The 16,225-nt window shown below is 45.3% G+C and overlaps 1 protein-coding gene across 2 annotated transcripts in view; it reads right to left on the reverse strand.

The window, feature by feature from the left end:
- Window positions 1-2,247: 2,247 nt before the first annotated feature.
- vax2 (ventral anterior homeobox 2) overlaps window positions 2,248-16,225 on the reverse strand; it is a 31,497-nt gene continuing 17,519 nt past the window's right edge. For both annotated transcript variants that reach the window (XM_086197849.1, XM_086197847.1), the window contains exon 3: window positions 2,248-6,754. In XM_086197849.1, coding sequence (XP_086053975.1) covers window positions 6,257-6,754 — 498 coding nt within the window. In that variant the 3' untranslated portion in view covers window positions 2,248-6,256. The remainder of the gene's footprint in view (window positions 6,755-16,225) is intronic.

Here is a 16,225-nt window from a genome sequence, read left to right on the forward strand (position 1 = left end):
AGAGTACACAGAGTACACACTTCCTCTCAGTATTTCTGGTGTTTACTTTTGCCTCCTTCCTCTTTTCCTTTTGATGCCCATAACGGGGCGATCATTCCTACGTATTTGAATTTTTTGAATGAGTTTCTGCTCCTATTCTTGTTTGTTTTTCTTTAGCTTTGGCCTTTTCAGCACCAGAGGCCCAGAACTACATTTGGAACTGGGCTTTGGCCAACAGCGACACATTCACAGTCGTGTGTAGGAACGGGCGCCGTCCCTGCCAAATACAGTGGAAGCTAAACTTCAGAGCCACGTCACAGACAAACGTCCTTCAGCTGAACACTACATCTGAAATCTTTACATGAGAGGAACTCTGGCCGTGCAGCTTCTCACGTGTTTTATTACGCAATAATCACGATGTTTGTTTGCACTCATGGACACGCATGGAAACATGACATCAAACCAAACTGAGTGTGGAGTTGGAATTCTGGCAGCTCGAAGAGAAATCATGGCATCGTCTGCGAAGAAACTCAGCAACCTGAGTCAAGGACGGGTTCTTTACACGAGCGCATGTTAACATGCAAATCCAACACAATACACAACGGTTAATCATTTTGTTGATTAACATAACAAGACAGTTAAAAAAGATTAGTACAGCTTGGTACTCGCAAACCCTGAAAAACTACAATGTGTACACATTTGGGCTCCTATCAAGTCAATAAGTTCAGGAAAACAAATAAAATATGATTACATTTTAGACTTGAAATTTGATTTAGCAACTGAGCGCAGAAACGATGGATTTGTCTGCAAAGAAACCCTCTTTTTGTTCAGAAAAAGGAAATGGACTTTTCATTACCAGGGTGTTGAACTGTAAGTTGAGTACATAAATTAACCATAAACCCCGAGTTGAAATGACGCCACAAAGTAAATGAGCTGGAAGCTGCTGGAAACATTCTGAAGCCACTTTTGTCTGTAATTTGATTTCTTTTCTGTTCAAATTGTTACCAGGAAAAATAGTTTTCATTGTCAAACCGGCGTAACATCCTCACGGAACTCTTGATTATGTGTGTGTGTGTGTGTGTGTGTGTGTGTGTGTGTTTCAGTTTTTACAGTTTAGCTTTTGTGGTTTATTTGCAGGTTTGTTTTATCTTAATTTTTGTTGCTGTTCTAAGAAAATTAAAAACAATTTTGATAGAAAACAAAGACGACTCCGTTGTTGGAACTGAAGTGTTGAGAAATTTACACATGAAAATGAATTCTCTGATTTTAATTGTCGGTACTTTTAGATTGACAGTTTCCCCTCTACTCTTTTAGCACACGCTCATCCGTACACATTCTTCACATTTTTTTCCTGACTCCACAAAGCTGTCATTCACAGCCTAAACGCCAGTTGTTGGTATTTTATATGAATTGGAATTGTTTCAAGTGTTTCTCTCCGAGAGCAGAACTCAAAATCTCTGGTTAATGTACCAACTTCCTTGACTCCTAAAAACCGTCCTGATTATTGCAGCTGCTGATATGCAATCAATGAGACACCGATAAAAGTCACATGAGTTCGCTGGTCCTCGCCACCGCCGGCCTCCTCTGCCTCCCTCGGCCGGCCCTCTACGTCTGGGCCGGGCCACCCATCTGGTCTCCTTTCTGCCGACCCTCTCGCCTCTCCCTGGCTCACATAAAGGTGCCAATCATGGTAATTGGCACCCCGCGGTTCAATTGTCCCGGCGTGGAGAAGTCCGGCCATAGATTCAACCTATAGACGGGCCCCTGCTGCGCCGGCCTCCGGACACTCGTCCCCCTGTAATGGCACCTTGAGGCCCATCAAATACCTAAAAGTCCCGGTAGCTTACATGTTCATGAACGCAGCAGCTCCACTGCCATGTGTGGATTATTAAGAGCGAGCAAAGCTCTTTCAGGGTTATCATTTCAGTGTAGAGGCCTGGATTTAGTGGACTAATTCAGCTTCTTCTCCTCTTTAAATTGTCTTGGGTTTTACGTTCGCGATTGATTTTCCTCTCCAAACGGCTTCTGCTGCAACTTGAACTGCATTTTTACGAGTTTTATTGCCTCTGCTCTTTTCTCTTTTCTGATTTTTGGTTTCCTGATGCAGAAAAACAAAACAGCGATTGTGAAAATGAATTTAATCTTTTTTCCAAACAGGAAAATAATGAGGAAAAAAAACATGTTTAAGTCTCCCACCAAACTTCTCTACAAATTAAAAAAAAAATAAGCTGCAAATAATATATTCAATGTTTATTCATTTTCGTTCATGGAAAAAAAAACAACTAAACAAATTTTTTCTTTTAAATTGTTAAAAATCAGACTTTTTCAGAGAAACTGGTCAAAGACATACTTGACGATGTCACAACACATTTCAGTGCCCTTCAAAAAATTGGAACTTTGAAGCAGCAAAGAGGAAGAACATTTCCTAATCGTGTTTTTAAAGAAATTCGTAATTAGATTTGCAAAGGGAATTATCAGGGTTACTGCAAACGTCAATGTTTTTAACTGCAAACGTCAATGTTTTTAACTGCAAACTTCAACGTTTTTTTAACTGCAAACTTCAACGTTTTTTTTTAAAAGTATAAACAGGTTGTTTTTTAAACTGAATGGCTAGTTTGCCAGCTAACGTGCTAAACTTTGAGTTTTTCTAAACAAAACTAAACTAAACTAAAAAACCCACAGCATTCTTGTTTTTCGGAAGATTCCATTCCATTCCGAACCATCAGTTTCAAAGGTTTTTTTGCTTGATAACCATCTCAATTTTTTGAGGCATCTTTTCATATTTTCCTCTAATTAACATCTCAAGGGCATCAATTCAGCTTCGGTGTGCCATCGTTTTAACCAAAAGCTCAGAGAATGTGAGAGTAATTCAACACAGGAAAACCCGGCAATGTGAAACATCTCCACCTTTACACCGCGCTGACAGGAGGTGGATGCTTTTAATGAAGTTGACACACCCAGAATCCACACTGACCAAACACGTTCACCATGGAATGCATATTTACACGGATATTTCATCAAATCTGTCTGATTAATAGAGCAGTGAGGGGGATGAGAAAATGAAGAACACAAGAGTCAAAGTACATAGACATATATTTATATGCATATGAATAAAAATACATATACATATTGTACAATATCTTGGCCAAGCGTGAAAACAGCTCTGTCAGCCCAGAAACAGAAGTAAGCCTCTTTAAATAAGTGCAAAATGTTAATGAGACAAAGAATTGTAAAGCATATATAAAGTTGTTGTTTTTTGTTTTTTTTTAATGAACTTCGCATTTTTTTTCCTGTTAAAATCACATGGAGCAGACATGAAGATACCTGTGCAAAGACCCATTTATATATATTTATATATAAATTTATATTTATGTACATAGTAGCTGGTGCCGTTAGCTTGACATTAAGTAGCTTTTACTGCTCAAAGAGAAAAAAAGAGGTTGCGGCCTCTGCAGGACCATGGCTGTGCATTAAAATAAAGAAGTAAACCGAGTAGAATCTGTTCCTTTTATAATAAAAAGAACATTTTCACACAATCTCAAAGGACTTGATGCAGAGCCGTTTGAAGGCGCTTGAAATGAGCTTTGAGATCACCTGAAGATGAGTGGGCCAGCAACGCTGCCAGGTGGAACGAAGCTGTGACGAGGCAGAGGTGAGAACTGCAGAAACAGAAAAAGGCTTTCGCTCTGTGGGTGTCTGGAGGAGAAGCTCCGCTGCATGCTGGCGGATCTCTGCTCGACGTTCCTGCCACGCACACTGAGATGAACTCGTGATTTCGACAGCAGAAGCCGAGCCTTCGGGAGCACGCAACTAACCGCCAAAATGTCTACCCACAACTTCAAATACTCCAACAAGAACGGGGGTTTGGGGAAGCAGGCGCCGCGACACAGAGGCCTTCCATGATAAATAGCGCCTCCTGACCTCTCAGCTCCATCGCGCCGCTCAATATTTGATGGCAGCAGGCCTGAATTATGGATGGTGCTTATAGAAAATAATCCGGCGTTCAACAACAGCGGAGGTGTGCCGCTGCAAAGAGCAGCGAGAAGCTAACAGGCTCCGGCTCCTGCAGCTCTGCTGATGGAACACAATCGGAACAAAGCCACCAGTCGGAGCTACACAGGTGCAGGGAGGCCCGATTTCTACAGCGCCGCCATCACGCTGGCCTTTACTCGTAGGCGGCTTTTGAAATTGATGTCGTGGGAGTGTCCGCATTGACCGGCCACCTCCACCGCACCCACGCCTACAAACGAACACACAAGCAAGAGGTGAGGATGACAAGCGGACGGGAGAAAGACGATATGAAAAGGGGAAATAACTCATGTGACACCGGCAAATTGAGGGCAACTGTTGCAACTGCAGGGTCTGGCGGGCGTGAATCACCCTGTCCTCCATGGAGCTCCGCCAGGGTTGAACAGATCAAAGTGGGCGGTGGTTCTTTTCAGCCTCAAATCATTTCATTCAAAATGACAGAAAAACGCCACTTATTTGGAAGAAACTGCATGTTCTTATCGGTTTAACTGAACAAAACCAAAAACCCCAAGCTAGACTAATCAGCCTCTACATGCTCTAACGTGGAGGTTTGCTCTTAGCTTGTTTTTGATTAGACGTTAATATCGTTCCAAAGCAGAAAATACGAGATACGGGAGAACGTATAAAAACCTACCAACATAAAGTGCTTTCAATGAGCAAAGGAGTACTTGAATACCACTTAATACAGCAAGTATTTTAGAGTGTAACTCTACTACATTAACATGCAATTTCCCAGAATGTGCAGTGTAATCTTCTTGTATTAATCTGTACATATAAAATACTTACTAGTACCTATAAATAAATAACTCAGGGCTACTTTGTATGTACAGAATCCCTCAGTTGTCATTTGCTTCCATGCGCCTCTCAAATGTCCTCAAATGCTGTACTTTGACTCATCATTCTTCTAAAATACCTTGCAGGTACCCTGAATGTACAAAACAACGCAGTACTATTTGTTTCTAGGTTGTTTAAAAAGGTTCCCTGCACAACTGAATTTGTTTCTCCAGAAAACCTGGTTGTTGGTCCCTGGTTCTGCTGTTTCTACGTTTAAGTCCCAGGATGAACTCTGAGGTATTTTGTTCTGATTGGTACAGGAAAGTTACACTCAAGTTCTGGGAAGTTACATGTCAGTATCAGTAGGTTACACTGTAAAATACAGGCTGTACTACAAAGGGTTTTCAGTACGAGGGTCTGAGGTTAGTTCTAATATTTAATCATTCTGGGGGGAAATGGAAACAACACACTTGGTACAAAACACAAAGAAAATCAATTAAAAGCGTAAAGAAGCATGAGCAAACATGTCGGGTGGAAAACGCGTCGATGCTTGACGCGAAGGATCTGAAGAAACGCGACTTCCACGTTTGTCCAGTAAAACCACGACGGGGAGTTTGGTTCTCGTCGTACAAGCACGAGTCGGGTTCAGAGTTTGTTAGAGGAAGAAAAGAACAACGTGATATCAGAGAATCAAAGAATCAAAAGTGGTTTCTGTCAGCCTGACCTTGACTGGCGGGAGGCCACGCCCCCAAAGATGAACCCACGAAACGCTTTGGCAGAGAAACCAGCTTGACACACCGACTAAACTACTGGATCTAGATATGTGATTCCTGCACCGCCGGTCCAGATCCTACCACAGCAACACAAACACAACCAAATCAAGAACTTACGAAGAACTACCGCTGGACACCGAACAGACTGATATTAAAATGCTACGATTCTTTTTCTACTCTTTTTTTCAGTGTTTCTTCAATATCGTGATAACACATAAACTAAAGTAGCCACTTGAATGGGAACTCCTTCTGCTCTGCTAGGAACACTCAGTCGCTCCGAATCATCCATGTCAAGCTTCGATTTTTTTTCCTGAACAGTAAAAGAAGGCCTGAATAGAGAAACCCCACACACACACGCCCGCGCACACACACACACGCCCACACACACACAATGGAACTCACTGGACGAAAGCAAAGAGTCACTGGGAACCACCGTGAAGGAGGTGGCGACTCAGCCCACCCACATTTTCACAAAAATTCACAAGTGTTTTTGTTTGTTTTGTTTTTTTCTCAAGTGGGAGAGTTTCATCACTCTCGCTCACATTTTCACCATTTTGGTACAAAATGGTTCCCCATGCAAGGAAAGCCCATTCCTCGTGGCACGCGGAGGGGGGGTGTTGGGGACGGGGGGGGGGGGGGGGTTCCGAGGCCTCCGCGGCTGCTCCAGAGTCAGATCTGAGAGGAAGTCCTGAATCAGGAGCCTAAGAAACTGTCTTTTTGCCACCCAGATCCGCCTCCTTCCTGTCCAGGCGCATGTAGGGCTCAAAAGCCGAGGACCCACACCCGTAGGTGGAGGTCAATTCATGATGCGCGCCCCCCAGCAGAGGCATGGAGAAGCAGAGGGAGTGAGGCGGCGGAACGCCCAGACGTGGTGATGGCGGGGCACCGCCCAGCGAGGGCAGCGACAGCCCAAAAGTCCCCCCTGGTAGGGAGCTGGGTGGGGTGCCGCTGCTGATGCCAGGGGACGTGGAGGAGCCGCCACCTGGGCTGCTTAGCAAGGAGCCGTTGGTGGGGTGCGGTGGAGGCCCCAGGAGGGGGTTCGGTGGTGGCGCCGGCCCTGACAGGAGACGGCCCTGCTCCAGGAGGCGCAGGATGTTGCAGGTGGCCAGGGACTCGGACGAGGAAGAGGAGCGTTTGTCTGAATCCTTGGTGGTGTCCTTCTTCTGTTTGGTTCGGCGGTTCTGGAACCACACCTTCACCTGCAGGTGGAGAGAGGAGCCATGACACACACTGGTCACATGACACATCAATAGTAGTGTGTCGTGGGTCTGGTGAGTCTCTTTGAGTCCATTGATGACAAAGTCGGACCAACGATTAAATGAATTAATAAAACAAACTAAAACACACAGTGGTTAGCTTCAAGCTAAGTGTGGCTACGTGGCTGGCTCTTCCTGCAATCAGGAGTCAGAGAAGAAATGCAGGAGGGAAAATGTACTTATAAGCTAAAAAAAACACTTGAGAGGCAAAATACTCTCTTTGGGGTGAGGTACTGTGGTGAAAAACTTCTACTAGTTACATCAACTGTGCTGTTCAGGTTTAAGGTTTCATCCTAGCTTTGTGTTATTTTCAGGTTTCCACTAAAATTTTGCCTCTCTCCTGAGCCACCGCCGCCATCTGATTTGTGCTGATGTTTCACATTAACCAGGAAGCGCTTGGTAACCCAAAAGTTTCTGGCTACACGTGTGTGACTGACTTCTCCATGACCCCCGACTCTATGCTCTAGCATGTTCCGTGTGCTCACGCAACGCCTCCGCAGCCAAGCGCTCACACACGCATCTCATAAATCTGTGCAGAGCAAACTGAGATGTTCTAATCCCACGGCGCCCACCATTGGATCACCGACGCCATTTCCCTCTGCACATCTGATCATGTGCACTTTACTTCCTCTCTCACACTTCACAGCTCCCGGCTACAAATGCACATATGGGAAGAAAAGTGATACTAGACAGGAAGTCATCGCTCAAGGGACCACGAAATGCCGCGTATAGAAAGGTCTGAAAATGGCGGTGGAAGTCCCAGCTCAGATTCTGCTGAAGAAAAGCAGAGGAACAAAAACCCGAGCGCAGCATCACCTTCTGTCACGGCAGCAAATTTTAGAGCTCGGCGGCATCACGCCACCAGCAGCAGGGAGAGGAAAGCTCGCTGAACTCTAGCTGTCCTTGTCGGCCATGTTTAATTGATGGATCGCAGCACTGCTTTAATGTATAGCGTGTTGTAACGTAGCAGGATGGGCTGATGATTGGAGGGCACGATGAGGTCACCAGAGAACGCTGCACGGGAGAGCCACCAACAAGAGGAGTCACAGACATGAAATATGTATACCAGCATGGCAGAGGGCATGAGGGAGGTATTGACTCTTCATCTTTGGTGATTTTGTAAGAGAATGATTTTACATACTGGTCATAACTGAAGAGCAAGATGACGTCTTCAAGGAAGACAGAGACCCTTCGCTAGGGACCTGAGACCCAGGCTAGTTAGCTTAGCACAATGAATAGTAGTGGATGGGAAGTGTTAGCATAGCTTTGTCAAAAGCCATCAAGTAGACTTTTATCCTAAAAAGTCCTTTACTAATCAAAATAGAGTTACATTTTTAAAGTTATGTGTCGTGTTAGAATCAGGCCCGTAGCCGGAACTACTTTCCTGACTGGGCGCAGTGATTTGACGCAGCACCTCCAAAGCTCCACAGGAACTTGGGTCAACAGAACCAAAGGTTTGTTGAGGACTAGAAGAGCGACTGCTGCTCATGAGGAGGAGGAGGAGGAGGATTCCTGCTGGACACACCAGCATCTTGGACTTGAGCTAGCTGATGCTAACACTTCACACCCACTACCAGCCATTGGGCTAAGCTAACTAACCTGGACCTGCGCTAGCTGATGCTAAGATTTCCCACCCACTGACAGCCATTGGGCTAAGCTAACTAGCCCGGACCTGAGCTAGCTGATGCTAATACTTCCCGCCCACTACCAGACATTGGGCTAAGCTAACTAGCCTGGACCTCAGCTAGCTGATGCTAACACTTCCCGCCCACTACCAGCCATTGGGCTAAGCTAACTAGCCTGGACCTGAGCTTGCTGATGCTAACACTTCCCACCCACTACCAGCCATTGGGCTAAACTACCTAGCCTGGACCTGACCTAGCTGATGCTAACACTTCCCATCCACTACCAGCCATTGGGCTAAACTAACTAGCCTGGACCTGAGCTTGCTGATGCTAACACTTCCACCCACTACCAGCAATTGGCCTAAGCTAACTAGCCTGGACCTGAATTAGCTGATGCTAACACTTCCACCCACTACCAGCCATTGGGCTAAACTAACTAGCCTGGACCTGAACTAGCTGATGCTAACACTTCTCATTCAATACCAGTCACTGTGCTACGCTAACTAGCCAGGGTTTCTGTTCCCTTGAGGTTGTTGTGTTTCTTCAACATTTTTCCTTCACCGAGGCCAATAAGTTTTAAAAGGCAAGTCTTTTTTGCCTCCATTTCTATTTTTTTTATCTTTCAGAAATCCCATCAGATAGAAAATGAAAGCTTATCAGTTTTGATGTTTTATTGAACTCAGTTTGACATGAATAAATCCAAGCGAAGACAAGATTAACATCACGTCAAACATGGTTGAAATCCTTCATCTCTGTTGCCACTCAGCCTCACTTAGGAAAGTTATTTACACACTACAGACTTCCTGTCGGCCGCTTTGCCATTTTTCATAGAAACCCAGTAATCTAATCCCTGATAAATGGGGATTGGCAGCGGATGAACCACTCACCAATGTGGCCGATGCACTAGGACTCATGTCAGAGGAGAGAATAGATTGATTGCTGGACAGCTGGAAGAGAGTGTGTATAAATCTGGATGAAGGTGAAGAAAAACACACACATTCACCCAGAGTTCACATGTGACTCACACACTCAGTTTTTTTTTTTTTGTTGTTGCTGGGAGCAAAACTGTCACATGACCCCGGGTGCCAGCGCCACTCTGTGTCGGGGCTTCGGCTGCAGCTGTGATATCGAAACAGAAATGCGGATCAATGTCATCTTTGATTTGGTCTCCGTTTTAATGTTTGATGCTGAATTTTTCATAACTACTTAACTAAATGCAAGATTTGAAAACTACTTTTAAAGACAGACACACTAATTTTCATTGGTCAAACTTGAATCTATTCTTAGTTTCTGTTACTTTCTTTCATTTCACTGTATAAATGAATGGGAAAAAGTGTGTGTGAGATCAGCGAACGCTTTGGCCTTTTCAACCCTGTTTTTGTTTGTTGGTTTGTTCGTCTTCAATGCTCCAAAAGCAGTGACTTGGTTATTTATTGTTTACTTACTTGTGTATGTGAGTTTTACAAGTTGTAAAATGACAGAAAAAAACCTAGACTAAAATCCTTAGAAGCCAACAGCGTGGTGTTTCTTTGCTAGCAAAGGGCTGATGAGCTGCTGCGGTTCTTTTATATATCTAAAGGAACCTACGAGTAAAAGTTTACCGGCTCATGCAGGCAGGCTAGAAAAATCCAAACCAACTTGTCTTTACCCATCCTGACATTTGCTGCTGTTGCTCAAAGATCAAGTAGCAAGCTAGCAAGGTGTTTGATGGAGCCTCTGTGGAACAAACATCTCACAGGTGAAGTCACCCAGAGAAACACATTCCTACAGAACGAGAACACAACCGGCCAGTCACATGAAAAATGTGCTACACTGCCACTGAAAAGTGAAGTGAGAGCTTTAAACAAACTTGCTAAGCTAAGGGTGCAGCGATGGTGCGTCGCTAAAGCGCTAACAAAGATGGCTGACTCATTCCCAAGCCCCGTCCCATGAGCCAGACGTGATTCTGGTCTCATGTGGGAGCAGCTGAAGCATGTTAACCATGTCGATGCACGCCTGTTGCTCCTTCAGTATTTACCCAGGGCCTCCTCCTCATGTTTCTTTGGCACGAGGCCCCTCCTCTAGCGTGTACCATGCTAACACCACCGTTAGCTCCTAGCTCGACGCCTGAGTTGGAGGCTGTGGGAGGTGATGAGCTTGTGTTGACCGCCACTCATCTGGCCGTCGGGCAGCGAGAATGTGAGCTCATGGTTTCAGCGACTGACCACGACACGTATAATGAGATCGAGGGGATCCCACAGCTCAGAGAGGAGCGCCGGCCGCGAGGACCGCTGCGATCCACACAGGGCGCCAGATACAAGCGAGGGGGTCAGCTCACACTGCCTCTCTAAGATCCATCGCTTGGCAAACATCCCATAAAAGGCTCCAAGTCCCAGCCTATCCCTTCCCTTTGTCCTGGCATGTTGGGCGGGGCTTAGGGGGGTTCTCCTATCCAACGCCGGTGTTTTACAGGGATTTGATTCGAGGGGAAAATGATGATAAGAGAAGAAAAGCAAAGCTGCCTTTGGTACATCTACACTATTGGATGTAAATCCTTTTTAATGGGATCCAGAGTTCAGAGCTGGGGCAGAGATTACCGGGGAGATCTGGATCTGCTCTGACCTGCATTTGCCCCGGCCACGCCCTCCACACCCGCCCGCTGAGCCCGGCCCAGCAGGGCGAGGGCCGTGGCTGGAGCCCACTGGGTGTGGCAGGCCTTGTTGAAAGATATCCAAACATTCACTGATGCCAACGTGTTGAGTTTAAATCACGAAGGACGCGGACGGTCAATTCACTGAAATAATAAAGTACAACGACAGATTTCCTCAAGTCTTGATCTGGACAGTGTTTGCCAACACCTCAACTTAACACAACAATAATAAGGAGAATAAATGTATTATTTATATTCTTGTAAATGTCATTTACAGAGAACTTTTCAAGCAATTTCAAACAAAAGAACTGCAAACATATTAACCTTTTTTTTAAAATCACATGAAAAATCCAAAATTTATCTCTTAACAAATTCTGGCTTTTGAAAAAAAAATTTTTTTTTTTGTTTCCATGTATGTTTTTTTTTTTTATGAGTCTTGATTTTACTCTTCTTTGTTTCTGAGTTGAAATTCATCTTATATTTGTTTTTATTATGCTTTGGATAATTATCAATAAGTTCAAATTCAAAATTATTAAACATCACAAAAAAAATCTGATCTTTATCATTTGATAAATTCAGGGTTTTTTTAATTTGGGGAAAAGTGTTTTTTTTCCAGTCCTTCCATCTATGAAGTATTTTTACTCTGCTAATACCTGTACAGACATACGATAGTAAAGTTTTCACGGGTCTGTAGATACTGAAAGCTTGATTGTGGTTCTTGTAGTCTGTAAAGGAAGTTATTAACGTGCTGCATGTTGTAAAAATCAGATTCAATGAGAGGCGGGAAACAGAACGATGGAGTGCAGTTGTCGGGGACTACTTTCAGCGACGGATGGATATCCTCGACACCTCTGTGTTGACTGTAATGAGGGTACTTCCATGAGTAAGACCGGCAGCATTTGGACAACAATGCAGGTCACTACAGACTAATGAGCTTATACTATTTGTTTCAGGAGCAAATCCGCCGTTGGTTTTGGCTCATTCACCGTCCGACTGAGAGAATTTCACAGTTCTGACACCTGATGATGTCGTTCAGCCCTGAGCTGACAAGGAGGCGACGGTTCGTTCGCAACTGAAAAGTATTCTAGGAGGTAAGTTGTTCGTACATGAATTATATTAAAATGTAAAGCACAAGCTTGATTTGTCTAGTTGGATTCGTCCGCCCACAACCATGATATTTCTGAATTTGTCATTTTATTTTTGTCCTCGAACATGAAATCCTCCGACTGGGAGGTAAATAAACAATCACGTAGTTGTGCTGTTACACTGACAAATTTTTCACATTGAAACATGACCATCAGGCTGTAGAGAACAATAGGAGTTTTCGTTTTGGCCACAACATGGAACTTATTCCCTCATTTAGACTGAAATGTGAGAATCCACCATGAAGAAACTACGTAGAAGCTGATTGGTGGATTCAGCTGATTCCACCTGTGGTTCCTCCACCACACAAGTGACTCCACTGTCGGACACAAAACATGTCCAAAAGACATAAAGGCAAATTAAAAAGTATTAAAAATTTCAAAATACTGCGAGACTCCAAAGATTTTTAGCCTTTTATAATATCTTTGAATGATCTGAAATTCCTGTAAAATCCCCTCAACCTGGACCGACCAGACATGGGAGCATCCCCACGTCGCAGCGTCCTACACGGGTTGTTTAAATACAGCTCTTTGGCTTTTTTAAAAAATAAATTTGATTTTGAACAGCCCTCCCTTTGCAAAGTCCTACCCCCACCATCTTCACCTCAAGCCATCGAGCTCGAGAAGAACAGTTGGGGAAGCCGAGGCCTGGACGAGGGATGTCGCTCAGCTGGAGAAGTCAATAAAAGCCAGATGAATAATGGGGGGGTGGGGTGGGGGTGATGATGATGTTGGCGTGCATGAATACGCAGGCCAGTCGGGCAGAGGTCAGCCGATCAGGACCTGAGAGTCCATACAGCTGCAGAAGATGAGGTTAAGCCAGATCAAGAGCCGGTGTGGCGATCAGCTGGCATCCATACGTTTGTCAGATCAGCTGAACTCCAGTTCCGGTCCATATTCGCCACCACGATTTATATCACTAGAATTCTTCCAGGATTGTGCGTCGCTCTACTTCCGTCTTAATCGCCAACCTCGCTCTGCTGCGAGAAAGCTGCCAGTGACGGAGAGCATTAACTGAAACCCGCCGGAGATCAAACACACGGTCTGGAGGCTGTTACAGCCGTAATGCAAAGTGAAATGAAGGATTGTGACGGTAAAGTCTTTAAGAAGGACGCTTGGTGACTGTCTTTCACACTTTCCATGACCCCTCCAGCAGCCCAGCGCTCCCTCTGTGACCCTGCTCAGACCCCCTGATCCCAGGCATGTGATGAGCTGCGGCACACAATGAAAACTCTTTTCCCGGGAGGGAGTGCCGGGCAGTCTAGCGGCCGAAGAGCTGCGCAGTAACGGAGCGATGGGCACCCTAGCTGATGTCATGAAACACACCAGAACATGTCCAGCCGGACGCCTCCTGTCCACTTGTCTAGCGAGTCCAACTGCCTCTAACTTGAGAGTTAGCGAACACCTCTTCATCAGCTAACTCGTAGCTGTTAGCTGGTTTTTGCTAACTTATGGTCTGCAGTCTACTTGTTGGCAGACTCTTCCTTCTATTTATTCTTGTTTCAATATTTGTCTCTAGTATGTAGAAAACAACAACTGCTGTAGATTTTTGATCGAGCGTGGACAGTGTTTTAGCAAAAACAAGCTAATATGCTACACGTGCGCTAACGGGCAGATGGTCAATTATCCGTCTGACAAATGGGAACAAAAGTTGAGTTTTCGTCAACATATTTAAGGCAAATGTTTTAACAAAAATAAACAGAGGAGATTTGTAAACACATCTTCCAGTGTGTTTTACATAGTTGCAGATTCCAGACATTCTAAAGTGGACACAAGACTTGAGAGGGACAGCCCTTAACCTACCGCAGGGCGCCTGGGTGGGTCAACCCAGCTCTTTTACAAAACCTGATTTTCCTGGAGACGAACTGGCTGTTTGGTGCTAGACGGAGGCCACGCTACTTATTTCCTGCCACGTCGTGCAACATATTGATCAGCTTCCGTGTGTCTTCAACAACCTTCACATTTATGATGGACCTTGTTACCATGACTTTCAACATCTGGACACACAGCAGGTTTTAACAGCAGGATCATGGCGAGCATTAAATTGACTCATTAATTGAGGGTCCATCTTCATATATTCCGTCATGAAGGTCCACTTCTCGTTGCCTCTGTATCTCTCCTCTGAGCTAGCAGCTGGCAACTAGCAAGCTAGTGGGTTGAAGTTAAGACAGGCATGGTGCTCTGCTGGGTTCCTTTCAGCTGCAACTTTTCATTTTGAGGTAAAGAATGCATTTCGTAATCAGCGTCACCGTCTGATCACATGACCAAGAGCAGCCCATTCACGCCCCCCCCCCCCCCAAAATCCATGTAGCATCTGCTCATCCTCCTGAACTCTCCCTCTTCTGAACCACCTCCAAACGAACCGCCGTCCTACCTCGTCCCACCTGCTTCAAATCCTCTCCCCCCAAACCTGGGCCACTCTCATCACTGCCCAGCTGCCGTGACATTTCACCTCAACCCCAACCTGCCCGAATAAACCCCACCGAGTCCTCCATCGCAGCAGCACATGTCCAGCCAGGTTCAGCCAGGGGTTAACCCCGTCTTATGGAATCGCTGATAGATATGGCTGCCTAATCCTCCTTAGCGCAAAAGCACTTGGGACTGTTATGAGGCCCACCTCGGCTCGTTCCCTTCCTCCCTCCATCCCTGCCTCCACCCCTCCCTCATGCCCATTCATCACCCTCTTGCTACCTGGGCTAACCATTTACCGTAGACAGCCGCCTCCTTGGGCAAATAACGAGCATTCAAGAGGCTGCTCACATGTCACCGTGCAGCAGAAAAATGCCAGCTCACTAATCATACAGAAGCCTTGGTGACGCTCCTACGCATAAACGATAAAATCCGCTGAGGCAACCTTTTCATGATTACGGGTCAGCGTTTTGGGCATATGGCAGATCCAGCGTCCCCTCTCTGTTGGCAGGTGTCTGTAAGCTCCTGCTCAGGTAATCCACCTGTTTAGCTGCATGACACATTTGGCTGAATGACACAAAGTGGCAGCGAAGGTAACCCTTGACCACGCTGACTGGTCCAAACACTTTGAGGTCGACCCGAAGCCATTGGAATATGTGCGTGTGATTGTAGGTGAGCCATTTTTGTGGATACAAACCAGAATTAAGATCAGCTGATTGGGGACGACATGTTGTAAGGTGTGAAATGTTGCGTCTGGGGTCTGTGGTTAGAGCTTGGCGGGGGTGTGTTTGTGTGTGTAAGGATACGAACGCAATTCAGCACCTCAGTCTGTACAACGTTCTGTTCCGAGACACTGGCATTTCATAGGGTCGTAGTCTCAAATATTGGCAGAATTTAACTGTCATGGGCAAAATGGTTGATCTTAAGAGTGTAGGGGCACATTTCAGGAGTGACAAGGTTCAGAGCTGTACGGGGTTCTGTTGAGGCGTCAAACTTCTATGGTTTGCGCTTGCGTTCAGAAGGCGTGCCGTTAGGCAACAGGGGAACTTAACAAGGTACCTGTGCCCAATTCTTTGAAATGAAAAGCTGTAGAGACTTGGAATCAACTTCCATCGTGGGTTTTGTAGGGGGGAATGCTTGAAAATTTCCGGGATTGGGGTTTAGCAGTGAGGAAAGTCAGAGTTTGGGTAAGTCTCCAGCAAATGAAGTGTGATTTAATCTATGTGTGTTTTGGTGTAAAAACCTCTGGTCCAATTTTGATGATTTTCCATCAGTTGAAGGATTACAAGGTCCTCTGTGTGCCGAGTAAATCACACCATCCTCGGCTGTACACAAACTCACGCTTCAGCTGCCAGACGCTGATGAAACAGGTCAATCTGAGCGAGTGTTAAAGACAAACGCCATTTTTCTTGATTATCTAATCAACTGATTAGATAATCAGAGCCTCGCCGGTTCCTTCCTGACCATCAATGGGTCGCAAATGTTCCCTGATGTAAAGATGACGCTCAACCTTTGGAAAAAAAAGAGCCTCAACTGAAATGGCAAGGCAGCGAGTCTCTATCTGTCTCCCTTCCTAACTCTTTATCTATTCTGAGTGTTTCGGACAATC

The sequence above is a fragment of the Aulostomus chinensis genome, chromosome 24 (assembly GCF_037954235.1).
Source record: "Aulostomus chinensis isolate RoL2024-O1b breed Wild chromosome 24, RoL_Achi_v1.0, whole genome shotgun sequence".
Classification (NCBI taxonomy): Eukaryota; Metazoa; Chordata; class Actinopteri; order Syngnathiformes; family Aulostomidae; genus Aulostomus; species Aulostomus chinensis.